Source organism: Ciconia boyciana, chromosome 1 (assembly GCF_034638445.1).
Source record: "Ciconia boyciana chromosome 1, ASM3463844v1, whole genome shotgun sequence".
NCBI lineage: Eukaryota > Metazoa > Chordata > Aves > Ciconiiformes > Ciconiidae > Ciconia > Ciconia boyciana.
Window position 1 is genome coordinate 61,308,432 of NC_132934.1, and position 16,138 is coordinate 61,324,569.

Sequence of the window (16,138 nt, forward strand, 5' to 3'; positions counted from 1 at the left end):
TGCTGTTTAGACTCACCTTCCCAAAGCTGGCAGCATTAACAGGTTGCGTGTCATTTTTCTCACAGAAGTCCAAGTAATGCATGTAGAGAGCGCTTCGAGGAATGCAAACACCTTCTGCAATCTCATAGTTCTCCTCCAGCCTTAAAAAGCAAATATCAAACAGAGAAAACTGCAAGTATGTTGGATGTCCTGTATGGTAAGCAGTATGCAAAGCTGCATCTTTAAGACCAAACATTCTGGCCTCTGCTTGTCTGCTAAATTTTCTCTGCTTTGTTCCTAAGTGCTTCTTCCAATTCACTTCCATAATGCTTACTTGCTTCATTTGGTTCATGCTTGCTGTCAAAAACATAGGATGTGAGTTCTTAGGCAAGTAGAGATTAGCACAAAGGGATATTGGGTTTTGACCATGCTCCAAAAGTGCTGTTTTTAGGAAAAAAATATACTAGTAGTCTGTTATACCTAAAAGTATCCTGCAGTAAACAAATGTATGTACAACTATGAAACAACAAACATTCACTGAGGGGAAGCATTCTCTCATTCTTTACAGGACTCTTTTCACTCCTGTCCAGCTGCAAAATTTGGTACCTTGAGGAAGCAAATGTGCAAGTTATTTGCAAATACTCAAGACTGTGCACAAAGTCATATCTGTATAATGTTTTCTTGCTATTGCTTATGGAAAAAGTGAAAAAAGAGTCCATGATCTGAATACAATGCTGAATAAAATAGTGAAATAACATCCTCCTCTGCCCTGTAGAAACTCTTATTGTTAATTTACACATGCAAACATACAACCATGAAATTTTAAATTATGCATCAAATATATAAATAGACATATGCTTCAACTTTAAAATCTGAAACTGGGTTCATTATAAATCTATAGATTAGAAGAAACATTCCTTTGAAATTACATTTTTATGACTGCTGATCCAACAAAGTTCAAGAGGCATTTACATACACACTTAACTTTAAACCAGAATTAATCTTGTCATCCACGGTGTCACTCTCATGCATATAGTTATATGTGTGCTTGTCTGCATTGCTGGCTAGGAGAAGGTAGGTGCAACTTCCTCTTAAACATATTAGAAAATTAATATATTTTCTCAAAAAAATCCAATTTTACAGCAAATAACCTCCTGTCATTTGATAGCCATAGAACACCTTCCAAAGATCTAGGTTCTCTCCTTCATTGCCTTTTTCAGGACCTACCTACCTTCCATTTCAGTTATCGTGATCATTTGTGACTGCAAACTATTTTAATAAGATATCCGGCTAGATGAATGGAATCAGTTTGTATGGGCAACATCTATTCTTCCTTAGTTTCTACAGAAATATCATCACGGCATCCTTCCTCAAATTCATAGCGCTTTAACAAAACCTCCTTTCAAAACCTGGAGAGTTCGTTTGTATACTATAGCTGCTAATTGGAATGTCAGCTTCCGTGACCAAGACAGGACAGAAAGAAAAGCGGTTAATTATTTCTGTTCATATCTGATGAATTTTTCTCTTTTTCTCCTCTCTTTCACAGAGAGTCATTAGTCTGACACTGAACAATGCTCCATTATACCTGAACTTTTTTTTTAATGATCAAAAAACCCATCTTGCTCCACTTCTTTTATTTTCCTGTCTTTTATTTAACAACTTTATCATATTTTGAATTCAGCTTCATTCTACAGCATTATAGAAAGATAATGAACTCAATCTTCTACCTAACAAATCATTATCAGAAATAATATATGTATAACATTTTAAATGTCCTAACAAAGCCATGTGAAATCCAGTAGTTCACAATGAGACCTTTTGTACCACTACAGTATAGCAATAAAACCCCTAATCCTTCCACAGGAACGACAATTCTATCCATCCCTATTACTGTTTCCCTCTTTATACTTATTACTTCTAGATTAAATGAGATTATTCTATAGCAGGGTCAGGTCTGTAGTGTTGTTACAGGCTTGTTTTTAGATACGAAGGTAACAGAACAACTGTGATGTTACCATTGCTAATCACACACAGGATTCTAGAACAGATAAATTTTGATGCATTATAACAATTGCTGTGAAACTACTAATCTGGGGAGAACCCACTACCTAGCAGTGCTTTACCTTGCTCTTTTTTACTTCTTTTTATTAATGTGGCAAAAAATAGAATAGTTTTGTTGACTTTAGCTTCACAATACTGTTATTATTTGGAGCACCTACACTGTAAGCCACCAAACTGCATGGAATTAGGCTGTCCGTGCTTTGAATAATTCCGCGTTTGGAGAAGTGACACACACACGCACACACACACACCAAACTGAGGTAAAATAAAGTTTCACACTTACAATTTGGTCAACCAGTTCACCAATGAAATAATCATGAATGTTTTAGAGCCAAGTGTTTAGCAAGCTATAGCTTTACAGAAAATAATTAATACAGGAACACAGGATAAGCACAGGATATTAGGTATTGATATATTCATGCCTTAACGGTTAAATTCAAGCTGGTGTGGTTTCCCCAGTTATGATGTATTTGGCAGTAATGTTACATTTACCAGGCCTTTCACTTCATTTCATGTCATCAACGAAAAAAAACAAAAACATCATTCCTGTTTCCAGGAAAAGGATATTTAGCCAGGCTGACAGTCATCCAGACATGCTTCTGGCATCTTCAGCTACTTCTTCCTCCTCCTCATTTGTAGCGTTCAATGTACTTTGCCTTTGGAGAGGCATAAGCATTAAGGATAGATCCCCATGGGATTGATGTTGTTCACTCTTTTCAGCAAGATGCCGGACAAGAAATAACTAATAAAGGTCATGGCAATAGGAACCATGTAATGAAATTTACGTATTTCCCTTATGTCTTGCTTCACTTTCCCCTACTACTTTCCTCCTCTTCTTTTTCCTTGCTACTGACGTTTCCTCTGTTTCTGTTCTCCAACACACTCTTGCCTTCATTAGCTGTAAATGATAGTAGAATCTAACAGTAAAAACATAACCAGCTTTAACTTGGCAGACACCAAACACTGCAGACAATTGCGGTGCTTCCATTTGCCAGAACAAGGCGAGTTTGGTACTTTATCCTGAAATCTGGTCAATAATTTACCCCACCACTTCCATCACTTGAATCTGGCCCAGAGATTCCAGTAGGAGGATAGGACACGTGCTTACCCAGGACATATTCAGGTAAATTTAATCTTTTGTCTTTCTTCACTGTGCAAACTGAGGCCTAAGCAGGCAAAACTGTCAAACATGTAAAGCTAAATCTACAGGAAGCACTCAGAGCAGCATTCGTACAGCGCTGACCACAATAGTTTACCAATCCACGGGTTGCTAGTACAAATAACTTGATGCTGCTAATGCGTCTGTTTTTCCAGAACGGTGAAAACTCGACATCATCACACAAAGCAAGCTTACTACTTTAGCGCTTTGACAACAACTTTTGAGCTTGTAATTTTATTTAGTGTATCAAACCCAGCAGCACAGTTTCTCCAGGCAACACCAGTTCAAAGCTGCAGTACATAGGCTGAAAAGCATATGGAAACCACCAGAAAACTGTTCTATGGTATGGCTACTAAGCTGAGAAACTTTTACCTACAGGTCTATTAATAAAATGAGCCAATCGTATAATTCAGTTTGACACCAGCTAAAGAAATTAAACTTGAAAGCTTCTTTGCTTTCTGTTCCCTCATGTATTTTTGGGTGGAAAATTGAATGGAGGAAATTGCAGATGCTCCAAAAGACTCAAAGGGTAGAATATCTGACCTACATACAAGTGTAAGAAACATAACACAACAGGTTGTAAGCCAGTACACTAGCAAGGGGGAAGGGAAGATGATGTAAGCAGCCTTTTCAGAATCAAAATTCTAGGATTCTATTGCAAACACTGCTGAATGAGCATTAGCGTGCACACTGCATTCCAGCAGGGCTCAATATCCCAGGAGTTTAGGGATTTACTAACCTTTATGACCGAGGAAGCTTGAAAGTATTTGGCAAAAGACTGTTTACAGTATTTGCGTGTTTTCTGTTGGGAACAGTATCATTGGCATGTTCTAATTAACTCTGACTTCTTGGCTACTACGTTATTTGCTCCTGTGGAAAAGACTCTTAACTGACTCTACTGCAAAATAAACATTGTTCTGAATTTGGTACTGGTAAGCCCTGCCTGCCATTTTATTTTAGCTAGATAGTTCTTTGTTATCCTGTTTGAACTGTGTTGACGTTTGGGTGAATAATAGAAAATAATGAAATACATCTATGACATTTCACTATTATTTTAACAAGTTTCTCTCTGTCTGTAGCCACTCCCCTTCTTTATTCACTTTTCTTGAACTTCTGAAAAACAGCACTTTGGTGAAACAAATAGGTACTAAGAAGCAATGTAGTTGAGAAGGAAATGCCTTTATTTATATTTGCACATCTCCGTATTTGCACTGGAAGTGTCTGCAAGTTTCTTCAAGGCAGAACATTGAATACTTGCAGCAACTTATTCTAAATCAACCCACAGGTTAGGGGTTTTTTTTAAATCTATAATTTAACTGATCAACTTCAAAGAGCAAATATAGATTAAATAATCTAGAAACCTCTTTATGCATATTTCAAAGAATCACAGAATTTCACAGGCAGAGAAAAAGAGTAAAATTCACTGAATTAATTATTCTTTGCTGTTTGTTCAGTTAGATCTCCCAAGAGACTTGACAGAAGCAGAAAAATAATTTTGCTAACATTTTGCTAAAACCCCACATTGTTTGCCAATAATCTATCTTATCATCTAGAAAACTATGAGAAGTACTTACAGGTGAAGTAAAGGCCTTTCTTTAACAGACTTGAAACAAGCTAAGGAGTATGGGTTTTCAGATAAGCATGCTCCAAGGCTTCTCTAACAGAGTTCTGTTCTGCCAGATACAAGGAACTTCCTGAAAGACGCTTGATCACTTCCAATATTAAGAAAGCTAAACTAGAATTAAAAACCTAAATTAAGGGGAAAGTCAACAAAAGTCTAAGAGATAACCTATAGAAAGAGTTGTCAGAAGTATATGTAACGTTACAGAACATGCAGCCAAAAATACTGTTGTAAATCGCAGTGAACAGCACTTGTTCATTTTTCATAGCACAGTAGGCTGACTCACAAACTCTCATCTCCCCATCTTCTCCTTCTCTCCTCCTAATTACCCTTCCTTTTTTCCCCTCACTAAATTTGCAAGGGGACTTTGGCAAATGAATCAAACTTCAAATTCTCTCTCTTCTTTTGTTGTCTTCTGTTAGATTACAGAGATGTCATTTCAGTAAAACAGTCAGTAAAGGTGGGCTTCGTTATATGCTGAAACAAATCTGAGTCTTGAAAAAAAATCTCAGTACTAGTTTTCTTTTTGTAATAAATATAACGACGACAACAGACCACAAATCACCAGCTGGCAAAGCGGCAAACAAATATGCCAAGCAGATCTTCTAAACTGTATCAGAGGTTTCCTATGTTCAAACAAATCCCGTAAGAGTAAGACATTTGTTGAGAAATGCTGTACAGGATGTGAATGAGCAGATTAAACACATACAGTGAAAGTATCTTTAGAACTGTATAAGATGTCTGAGACCTCTATTCACTTCAGCTGGAAAAAGGATAATTAAAAACACTAACAGGTTTTCTTCATTTTTTTTTAAAAAGGCATCTTACCATTGCAGTGTAGCTGGAGTTGAGTGTGGTTTTGATGCTCTATTATTTTCTTTTTCCTCATCTGTTAAGAAACAAAAAAATACTATGTAATTTCAGTAGGAATTGCTCAAGCATTTGTAAACTGGTAAGGAATTATCTGATCAAAAATGTTCTCAACTGTCAAAGCTTTCCCAAAATATTTGATAAATTGTGGAAATGTAAATAATGATGCTCCCTAAGCTATGATCTGTACATACTGCTTAAGGCAAAAAAGCTTGCAAATATCACTGATAGCAGGAGCAAAGTGGTGCGTAGGAATACTGACATGAGAAAGGATAAGTTTATATATTTTAAAAAAAACAACTCTTAGACCTCTAGCGGGATGTCAGAACATAAAAACACTTTAACCCGCTTTAAGGGAACAGTTGCCTTACCCAAGTTTTATATTAGATGAGGCATTTAATCTAATGGGGTTCATCCACTGTTGTGATCCTAAAATATGATATATACTAGATGTTTACAAATTTACGAGGATTAATTCTGAACAAGAAAAATTGAAATTAAAAACATTCTATAATATACTTTATTCCTTTTCAGATAATTTTTCTGATAGTATTCCTCATTAACTGTTTCCAAGGTAACCCTCTGATTTGATGACTTTCCAAAAAATGTGAATAAAAGATGGACAAAGAAAAAGAGAATGAAAACAAAACTCGTTTAAAATACTGTATTTTTCCCGCTTTACATTAGTTCTTTGAAAAAAATTAAAAGTATGTCTAGAATAATTCCTATTAAATTGTGATTTGTGAAGCATATAAAACATTCCTAAGTGAAAGCCGAGAGTGAAGCACAATCAGCATCTCCAGAAGGGTATTCTTTGGGAAACACTGTTGTATCAAACACAGTCTGATATTTTAGCAACTTTGTCCCTGATGAAAGCGCTAAGCGTAGAAAGCTTTGATAGCTAAACAATGAAGTAAACCACTGCGCCTGTACACCATGCTGCAAGTTTCATTTCTTCATACAACTAACTTTTAGAAGTTATTTAAGCGAGCCTTTAGGATGTTGAATCTTAAGGGAGCCAGGCTATCTCCTCTGAACATCAGAGCCTGTTGGGAGGTCTTTTGTGCAGTCCCAAGAACCGGCGCACACAAATAAAACCCCACTTTGGAAAACGCTGTCTTCAGCCTTCGCGCCACAATATTTCTTCCGTTACATATAGGGCAAGTTGCGTTAACCGAACACCCTTTAGCCTGCGAGGCTGGTCCCCTGAACGTCAGGAAAATCCAGATTTACAGTTACCCGCAGACACTGGGAGCAGCCCCTCTTCTGCATCTGCATGACAATAGGCCTCTAATTATTGGACCGCACACTCCTTCCCTGCCTTTCAGGGGCCTGCTTTTATTCAGCACATAGGACCAACATACACATTTCAAATCACTTTTAAATTGTGTTTTTCATTTGTTTTTCCTAAACAAACGGTTGGCATGCAACAAAACTTCAGCACACAGGGCTTGAATGCTGAGCGGCTGTGGCTGCCGCAGGCCGCTAACGCTCAACAACAGCCCCTGGCCTCACTGGCGGCAGGACAAACGCCTTCTCCGTAGTGGGAGGCAGAGCCGTGCAGCACGGATATAAACCACTGGGTGGATAAAATAGTCAGGGCTGTCCCCTCTCACAATACTGACTGTTTTGCCCTTCTTACCCTTAGCTGACAGCACAGACACCCTAAGAGCATGCCTGACTCCGGCCTTCCCTAGGGAGGAGGAGGGGGCGGCCATGTCTGCCCTGCTCTGAGGTGGAAAGAGCCTTCTGGGTTGGGATTCACGGTTTTCCAGGCGATGGCATGAGGGACCCCAGCTTGGAGGTGGGAGAGCGCCTGCTGGCAGGGCGAGTGAGTCCCTGCAGGGAAGGCCCTGTGGCTGCCCTGGAGGGGCAAGAGGCAGGTGGCCTGACCAGAGCCCGGTCCAGTCCTGCGTCCTGCTGTGGCTTCCCCATTGTCCCAGCCAGGGAAAAAATAGGCAGCAGGGCTGAGAGGGGGTTATGGCAGCTCCCCGGGCTTGGGGCACAGAGGCTGCTTCAGCTTCCTTCACCCACGAGCAAGCTGGCCTAACCTGCCAAGGCCCCGTGGGTGCCCAGCAGCCAGTGGCCTCCCAGCCATTCCTGTGGTAACAAGTGAAAGGGAACTAGTTATAAACAGTACGTCTCAGCGAAGTGTTGCAGGAGGTAAAGCGCTGGCTGGGGCGGGGAGTTTCCCCTGCTTTAGTAATGAAAATTATGGCCGGCAGTCATGGGGGTGCACAGGCCTTGCCAACAGGGACCCATAACACAGGGCACTGCAGTGCCTTTCTACCGACCGCAGGGATTCAGGCCTTTGCCGTTGCGGGGAGGGAGGTGCCACAGCGAGGTACAACCACCAAAGCCACTGCCTTTAGGTATCAGCAGCATGTCCTCCTCCTGTGCCCCACTGTCTTCTTGTTCAAATTAAGGCTATTGCTTCCCAGGTGAAAGTCATCTGTTTTCTTAATCAGTATTTTCTATGGCAGTGTCAAAGCCTACCATCCACTGGTTTAAGTTCAGTATCCAGTTGGTTTCTACCTCGCTGGAAATTGCTAGGGGGATGCAAATTGGAAAGGCTGAAAGCCACTGATCTAAATAACCCCTTGTCTAAGGTGCAGAAATCCTAAACCTCTGCCTGTGAAACCAAGCGGTACTACTCCCCCCTCCCCAGAATAAAACTTTTGATTATGTTTCTTGATATAAGGGGGCTAGTATTCAAAGGTCTGGTATTAGATGGCTTTCACCTGTGCTACTGAGACTTAATTTTCCCCTGGATATGTGGCACTCTATCAGACATCAAGCCAATATCTAAATTACACAATGTTAGAGTCTTTACATCCCTTCCATCCCTCCCCCACCTGTTTTTCACTCGCATTAAGAGCGAGCACCTGTAAGCAGGTCCTTTACCTAACCTGCCCTCAGACACACTACAAGCCAGCCATACTCAGCTCCTCCCATGTAAGGACTGTTTTAACAACACAAACTAACAATAAGACCATAAAATGCAATTTAAATCTCCCTGTCTGCTTCCTGGGGATCCTTCTTCAAGACTCTTCAGCATCATCCACTAACTGTCTCTTAAAACCAAGAAGGAGAATGATGGACTTTGAACTTATTAAAAAAAATTATTTAAGCACCATTTTCCATCAAAATATTACCCACTGAACAATTGGATTTTCAACAAAACTGTATTTTTCACAGAGTTACTGCTTGTCTCCCCCAAAATCAAGTCTCTGTACAAGACAACAGAACTTTTGTTTTTTGGTTTTTTGCCCATGGACCAGCTGTCAGCCAAAATGTTTCTCATTTTCACCAGGTGTTGGCTAAAATATTTATTTTCAGAAAACTTGCACTTTTTTATTAAAGAGATGGAAAGAATTGCACATCATATAGGAATGGAGGGGACCTAGAAATACAAACTTTCAGTATTAAATATACAAGCAGTTTATTCTATTTCATATAGTTTAACAATATCATCTCATCAGATAATTGACTAGCAGAAAATAATAAATATCCCTATTCCTTATATTTTAGTTGGTAACAGGGCACTTAATGGCTTCCCTATTGAGCAGGGAATGTTCTGCGTAACTCTTGTCTCAGGTCTGACCCCAGATCTGTTTGTACAGCTTACTTTTTGGCCTGTCATTTTATCAGTCCCCATCAGAACAACACTGTAGATTAAAATGAGTCCATACCTTTTAAAACTCAATCTATTTTGTAAAGAAAGGAAATAAACACACTGAAAAGAAATCTTGCTTCAAGGCACTGTCAAAGAACAGAGCTGACAATTCTTCTGTGACAAATGCAAAAGGACTTGAAGTCACAAGGAAAAAAACCTCCTCCTGATGCACAGCTGCAGGTGTTCACACATATGGCAGCTGCACAGCACCTCAGGGAGAAACCCATTTGCTAGGAGCAGATCTAGTGTGTTCACTCCACGGCCAGGAGAAGAGCTACCAGCGTTCCAAGGAAAGGTATCTTCAGGAAACCTGGTACTCATCCCAAGCTGAAAGCAGGTAATAGCTTAGACAGCTGCAAGTAAAACTCTCAGCACAGAAGAGGCCTTCACAGAGGTTTAAAACTGGGATAATCTGTGTACTAGAAAAATAGTATTTCTTGGCTCCCAGAGATATCAGAGACTTTTTCTTCCCAAACTCTATGGAAGTTTCTTTGCTAACAGCTCTGTCTTTCTCCTTTCAAAATTCTGTTTCAAAGCCACCAGAATAGAGTTCTGTCTGTACCTTGTGCATATGTTTGTGGCTTTCCCTGAACGCCCAGTAGTATCCTCTATCTTCTGCTGTCTGGTTTTAGGTCCAGCTCGAGGGATTTCTTGCTTCTTGGAGCAAGACACGGAGCCCATAGGAGCTATACTCAGCACCACTTTAAGCATGCTGCCTTAAACACAGTAAGTGGAACATCCACAAAGTGAAGATCCTGCATTAGTACACCTTTTTCTAAAATGTTGATGTTAGTCTGTTTGTCACAACTAAAGTGGAGTTAAAGCTCTGCTTTCCACTGTGGAGACAGTAGAGGAGTCCTGTACTTTCCAGTGCTGCCTGCATGTGTCTCCAAACCACTAAGGAGCTAACGTATTATTAGTAGCTTTATATGGATAAAATCCTTCCCTCAGTTCAGGTAGCTCCACACCTTTCAGAGGAATAGCCTCTTCCTCTGTAGCCCCTGCAGTCCAGGTTCTGACTGTTCCCAAAAGTGATTTGTCCTTAGCTAAAATTAAGTGATAGTAAGAAGCTACCTTGTCTCTTACTTGTAGCCATAAATAAGATTCAGGCTCATTAACATGTATTCCATGCTTTTAAAATAGTGGGATTTTTTAACACCCTGTGAGAAACATGGGAGCATAGTTCTAATTGAGTAGGCATGACTGAAAAAGAATTTTCCCCAAGGAAAATTTCAATGAAACCAAGTAGATCTTTTTTAATTTTTTTTTTTTTTAATGGAAGAATAAGTGGTTTAGTTCGAACAAAAAAAAGAAACTATTGGATAAATCTTCCATTTCAAGCAGTTTGAACATGGATTTTGAACACTGCTTTTGAAGTGCAAAAAGCAGTCTGAATCTTTTCTTTTATCTCATATGAACTGTCTACACATTCACGTTTCTAAATATGCAAAAAAGTTTGGACAAGCAACCCTTCCACTTCATCATGTAATGTCATGACTCCTTCCCCAAGGAACTGAAGTTGAAACTTTCATGATCTTTGAATTGTATTCTTCCAGACCCCTATTTCAATTTGGAGAATCTGGCTCGATGCAAAGTACACACAAAATGTTGTGGGTTTTTTTTTTAGTTGTTAGATATGAGGTTGTACCATTCCCTTTTCCTCTGGATCTTTTGACTAACATGTAGAGTGTGGAAGTGGTGGAAGGAAAAAAGTTTAAAAAACTGTTAAATGAAATAAAATTTACCTAGAATTTTTATATTAGAGTGTAAAAGCGGTGTTTTGGGAGAGGTCATAAAAGGTTCCAAGAGCGTAAGAAGCGCCCCAAGAAGCGGAGAGACCACAGGAATCTACAGCTGTGAGTCACTGCTTCCCTTCACAATGTGATGCAGATTCAAGAGGCCTGGAGGTGTCTGGATGAGAATAGAAGATTGCAAAGGACCCCTGCAGCCTGTGGCCTGAAGTATGGTTCTGTAGCATACTTCAACTACAGAAAAGGAGACCAGCAAAACTATTACTCTTGTCCTAAAACCCTATGAACTCTAAAAACACCCGGGGAAAAATAGTCACAAGAGCAAGCATGATACTGAGTAAGAACATTATCAGTTCACAGTGCAAATTCTCATAGTCTTCACTGGATGCAAAGCCAAAAAAAAAACCCCACAACACCAAAGCCACATTTACCAGAGTAGAGTCCAGCCAACAGCTACCTAATGTATATTTAGAGACAAAAAACTAAGTAGTCAAAAGAAAGATGGATGATGCCTTCTTTTGGCTGCAGATGAAAACTGGAGCTCCATTGACAACAGCAATTTGACCACTGTTCTGAAGAATTCAAATAGAGTTACATAGGTTTTCTCAAAACATTTTGCCTGCTGCTGTTTGTAAGTGTATGACAGAGGCTGGACAAAAAGTGACACGATGGTTTGGAAATTTCTTGGTTGGTGTGTGGGCACTGTTAGAGAAATGTTAGAAAGAACTCAAGGGCTGGAAAGGAGCACGTCGTACAATGATTTCTGAGGTGAAACTTCTGGTTTGTTCTGGATTTCACAGATTATTGGTCTTCTTGCTGCTGGGCAAGTGGCTTATTTTTCTTTCCCACTCTTTCCTCTTCACTGTCCCCCCCTCTCTCCCCCCCCCCAAAACAAGGGTGACCTTTCAGGTGGATTAGTTCTCTTATCTGCACTGCAGAAATGCTGGTATCAGTGCAAAGGAAACATCTGGAAGAACTGGCTATTAAGAAGAAAGCTAGATGAAATCAACTCTCACTCTCATTTGGGTTTCCATTATATACTGTGACAATGTTTTCTGCACACAAATTGTGGGATAAATTCATTTATATATTTGTTTTATGAGTTCTAAATTTGCCACCTTTCATCATCATTGCTTGCACCTTAATTCCAGTACCAGAAAACAGAATGAACAACCATCCTGTCTTCTCAGTGCCATTGTCTGAAATATCTGCTCTTGCTAACCCATGCAGGTCCACTTCTTACTGTCCCTAGGTATGTGGAAGTTTTTTCATGCTTGCATTTAAACTGAAAGCACATAACAAACTACCGTTAGTTATGCTACAACCTATTTAGGGTAACAGATCTAGAACACAACATAGAAGGAGACTTATAATTATGACATTATAATTTTTTTAATATAGCTAGTGGTGCTAAATAATTACCTTGACAAAACTGTCTTGAACTGTGAGTCTAAGGAAAAGCTCACTAAAGTCAATAGGGTTGAATCCTGACTTCTGAATCTATTAAGAGTCTGAAGTCACGTCTCATTCATTACAGATTCTTCCCATCACTTTCTCAGTAGCAGAGTAAAATGAATTTAGTAAGTCTCACAGGTTCTCGTAAAATGCAAATTAACAAGCAGATGCTTTTTGGTTTTCACTACAATTTTATTTTTACAGAGAAACTAATTTCTAATTCCTTAATCTTTAAAACCCAAAAAAGCCAAACCTGTCCAAGCTTCATTGCCTGTCTTTAAGGATTCTTACCCACTGTCCTTAGCTTGGGAGTCATGAATAAATACCATGTTTCTAATGTCTCCTTTCTCCTTCAGAAGAGATATTGCCTCAAAAGAGAACCCTGGACAAACAAGAGTAGGGCCTCAATATAGCAAATTCTGTGATCCACTAAAACACTGTGCTGCAAGGCATGTAATTTTTACTGTGACACCAAAATCAATTAGTTCTCTTAAAATGCAAAAAATGTAAAAGGGACATTCAGCAATTAAGAAGTGATTAAAAATACATTTTCTAAACTTATGTGCTGGAATATTATGAAAATGTGAGTCTTTCTGAATTAAAGAATTCAGTCTGCATTAATATCCTGTAACATGAACTAACATATGAAATACAGAGAGGAAAACTAAAGTGAAGAGTATTTTGCTTTAGGCAAATTAAGTAGAATAGAAATTGCATAAACAGGGAAAACTAAATGGTAAACTAAAAATCGACAATTTAAAAAATAAACAATGAGGTTATTTTAAGGTATTTTGGTGTCTTTTTAATTACCTGCTGTTGATAAAAATCAAGATCTAAAATTACCATAACTAGAAGAAAAATATAGCTATTTTAAAATCAGCTAGATTTAGAATTGTTCCCTCTCTATGATTAAAAAGGAAGCAATATCATGATTTAATGTAATTTTTTTAAATCTGATTATTGTTTAATTCTTAAAATAAAGATTTTTATATGTATGATTTGATATAGTAGTATTGAAAAACAGCACGATTTTTCCTGTATTTCAGGAAAAATGAAATATGCATGATGTTCACCAGTGAAAAGCAAAACAGATGGTTTTACTCATGAGCTAATACTAACAGCACATTTTAGAGGTCATCCAACCTTTACTCAGTAACACACAAATTCTCCTGGTTGTTTTAACTAATAGATAGTATTACTTCCCTTTAAATAATGCAAAAATAGCAAATATTCCAGGAAAAAAAAATAATAAAACTATTGGATGTGTCAAGTGAGTTGACTTTTCAAACTACAGAGTACTAAAAATATCACCAAGATGTAGCAACATATAGCAGGAAATTAGCACTGGGACACATTCACACTCATTTTAAATGAATGACAAGTTACTTACTTTCATCGTTAGAAACATTCCCCAGAGAGGTGTGACTGGAATAACGTTTGTTTTCACTTTCATTGAGACATCGTTCAATCCAACTCTCTGCAAAAGAACAAAGATGCTCTTTTTTTGTGTTTGCCTTTGCATAAAAAATAAACTTCCAACATATAAAACTAAATAAAGCACCGGTTTTCAACAGATGGTGTTCTGTATCATTTCTGTTAAAACATGCTCAGTCTGAGGTTATTTAGCAAGAAAATCCTGTCTTGCTTTCAAACTCAGCTGTTGCTTTTTAGTTTCATTTTTTGTTTGTTTTTAAATGACAGAGGCTCAAACACTTCCATGCACATAACAAAGCTCCTCAGGATATTCTCTCCCCCCCCAACACATGACACATTAAAAAAAATAATCGTCTCGTGGGCAGCTAAAACACAGAAGTTACATTCATTTCTAAGTCTTAGTCTGGCAAAGACTTATGTACTCAAATATTTCCACTGGTTTTGAAAGAACTCTTCATGTGTGTAAAATCAATCATTCATGTGAATTTTTGTTACAGCAGGACTCAACTGTGCTCTCTGAAGTCCAGTCCTACCACCTCATTCACCCTGATGGAGTCCCAGGCCCTACCGAGATCTTTTCCACGCTTGTACAGGTCCAGCGTAGCAAGTCAGCAGCCTCTGAGCTACTCGAACCTTTGTCACTCCACGATGGGTACTCAACCACTCCTGTCCTCCCTCTTTCTCACTTCCAATTTATTCCCTCCAGGAAGAGGAGGTACAGCATTACATTGATCTGACTCTGTTGTTCCTCTTTCTGGAAGCTATAATGTACCTCCCCTGACGACTGCAGATGATGCACCAGGCTCAGCAGAATTTACTGTTACAGGTCTTCAGGGCGGAAGTTGCACCTTCCTTGTGTTTCTTTGGACAAAGTATGAAATATGAGTCCTTGAGTTTGCCAGGAGCCCCTGGATATTGCCACAATAAACTGACCTCCCTCATACAATTATTTTTCAAGGGCACGCATGTGGGCAGAAATAAACTTACGCTCACAGAACTCCCTGTGGTCAAAGCAAGAAAAAGGGATAGGTGGGAAGGCTGCAAGGTAACCCCACAAGTTACGACAGGAAACAACTCCACTGAGCAAAAAGATGCACAAGAAGTAAGGGGAAACAGGCCTTGCTGTTTCCCAGTCAGCAAACTGCCAGAAACACCTTCAAAGACACGGAAATGGCTGCAGATTCCTTCCCATAAGCCACCCCCCAGACACATCGGGCTACCAGCACAGCACAGCAGTCTGCCAGCCAGAGAAAGCCCATCACGGCAGCAGGCTCGAAGGGAGAGCAGAAGCCCAGTACCTTGGGAAAGCTCCCCATCTGGTTTATAGAAGGTAAAAGTTGGTATGACTGCATTTCAGCACTAGACGCCAATAAACACATATATGAATAGTCATGGCCAAACACATCCTGCAGAAAAAATGCTTTTTAAACCCAGACAGTTGCAGAAACTCGTGTATATTCCTCTGTACGCACACTCTGCACTGCTACACAAACAAAAGGGCAACGGCATCTGTGTAGGACTTCAGAAAGGTCTGCCGAGAGTCCTTCAGAGTTGATTTCCAGGCCCTGCCGTGAGACTCCAGGTACCGTTGCTTTGTGCGCTTCTGGTTTTCAGGCAGCGTAAGAGAGGTTGTGGCAGCTCCAGGCCATTCCTTTCCCTCTGCCTATTTGCCTGCAGTAAACAACACGCTGTGGTGCTGCCTTCATCGGTACAAGCATGTCCCCATGTGAGTCTTCCTCATTCACCATCAAACTGCCCTGTGCCTACGGAGTCTCACGACCACGCTGCCTCTTCCCTATAGCCTGCTCCTTTGAGGTACTTCTCTGAAAATCAGCAAAAATAACTCTTGTTGTTGTCCTGGTTTTGGCTGGGATAGAGTTAATTTTCTTCCTAGTAGCAGGTATAGTGCTGTGTTTTGGATTTAGTATGAGAATAATGTGATAACACACTGGTGTTTTAGTTGTTGCTAAGCAGTGCTTATACTAGTCAAGGACTTTTCAGCTTCCCATGCTCTGCCGGGTGCACAAGAAGCTGGGAGGGGGCACAGCCAGGACAGCTGACCCAGACTGGCCAAAGGGCTATTCCATACCATATGGCGTCATGCTCAGTATAGAAACTGGGGGGACTTGGCT

General features: G+C 39.6%; 1 protein-coding gene across 1 annotated transcript in view; it reads right to left on the minus strand.

Annotated features, from left to right (window-relative positions):
• The window catches only part of RFX4 (regulatory factor X4), a 98,390-nt gene that overhangs the window by 63,983 nt on the left and 18,269 nt on the right, over positions 1-16,138 (minus strand). Inside the window, exons 2-4 of the mRNA XM_072866636.1 lie at positions 13,963-14,049; positions 5,649-5,709; positions 17-140 (exon numbers count right to left, since the gene is read on the minus strand). Of these exons, the coding sequence (XP_072722737.1) occupies positions 17-140; positions 5,649-5,709; positions 13,963-14,049 (272 nt within the window). The remainder of the gene's footprint in view (positions 1-16; positions 141-5,648; positions 5,710-13,962; positions 14,050-16,138) is intronic.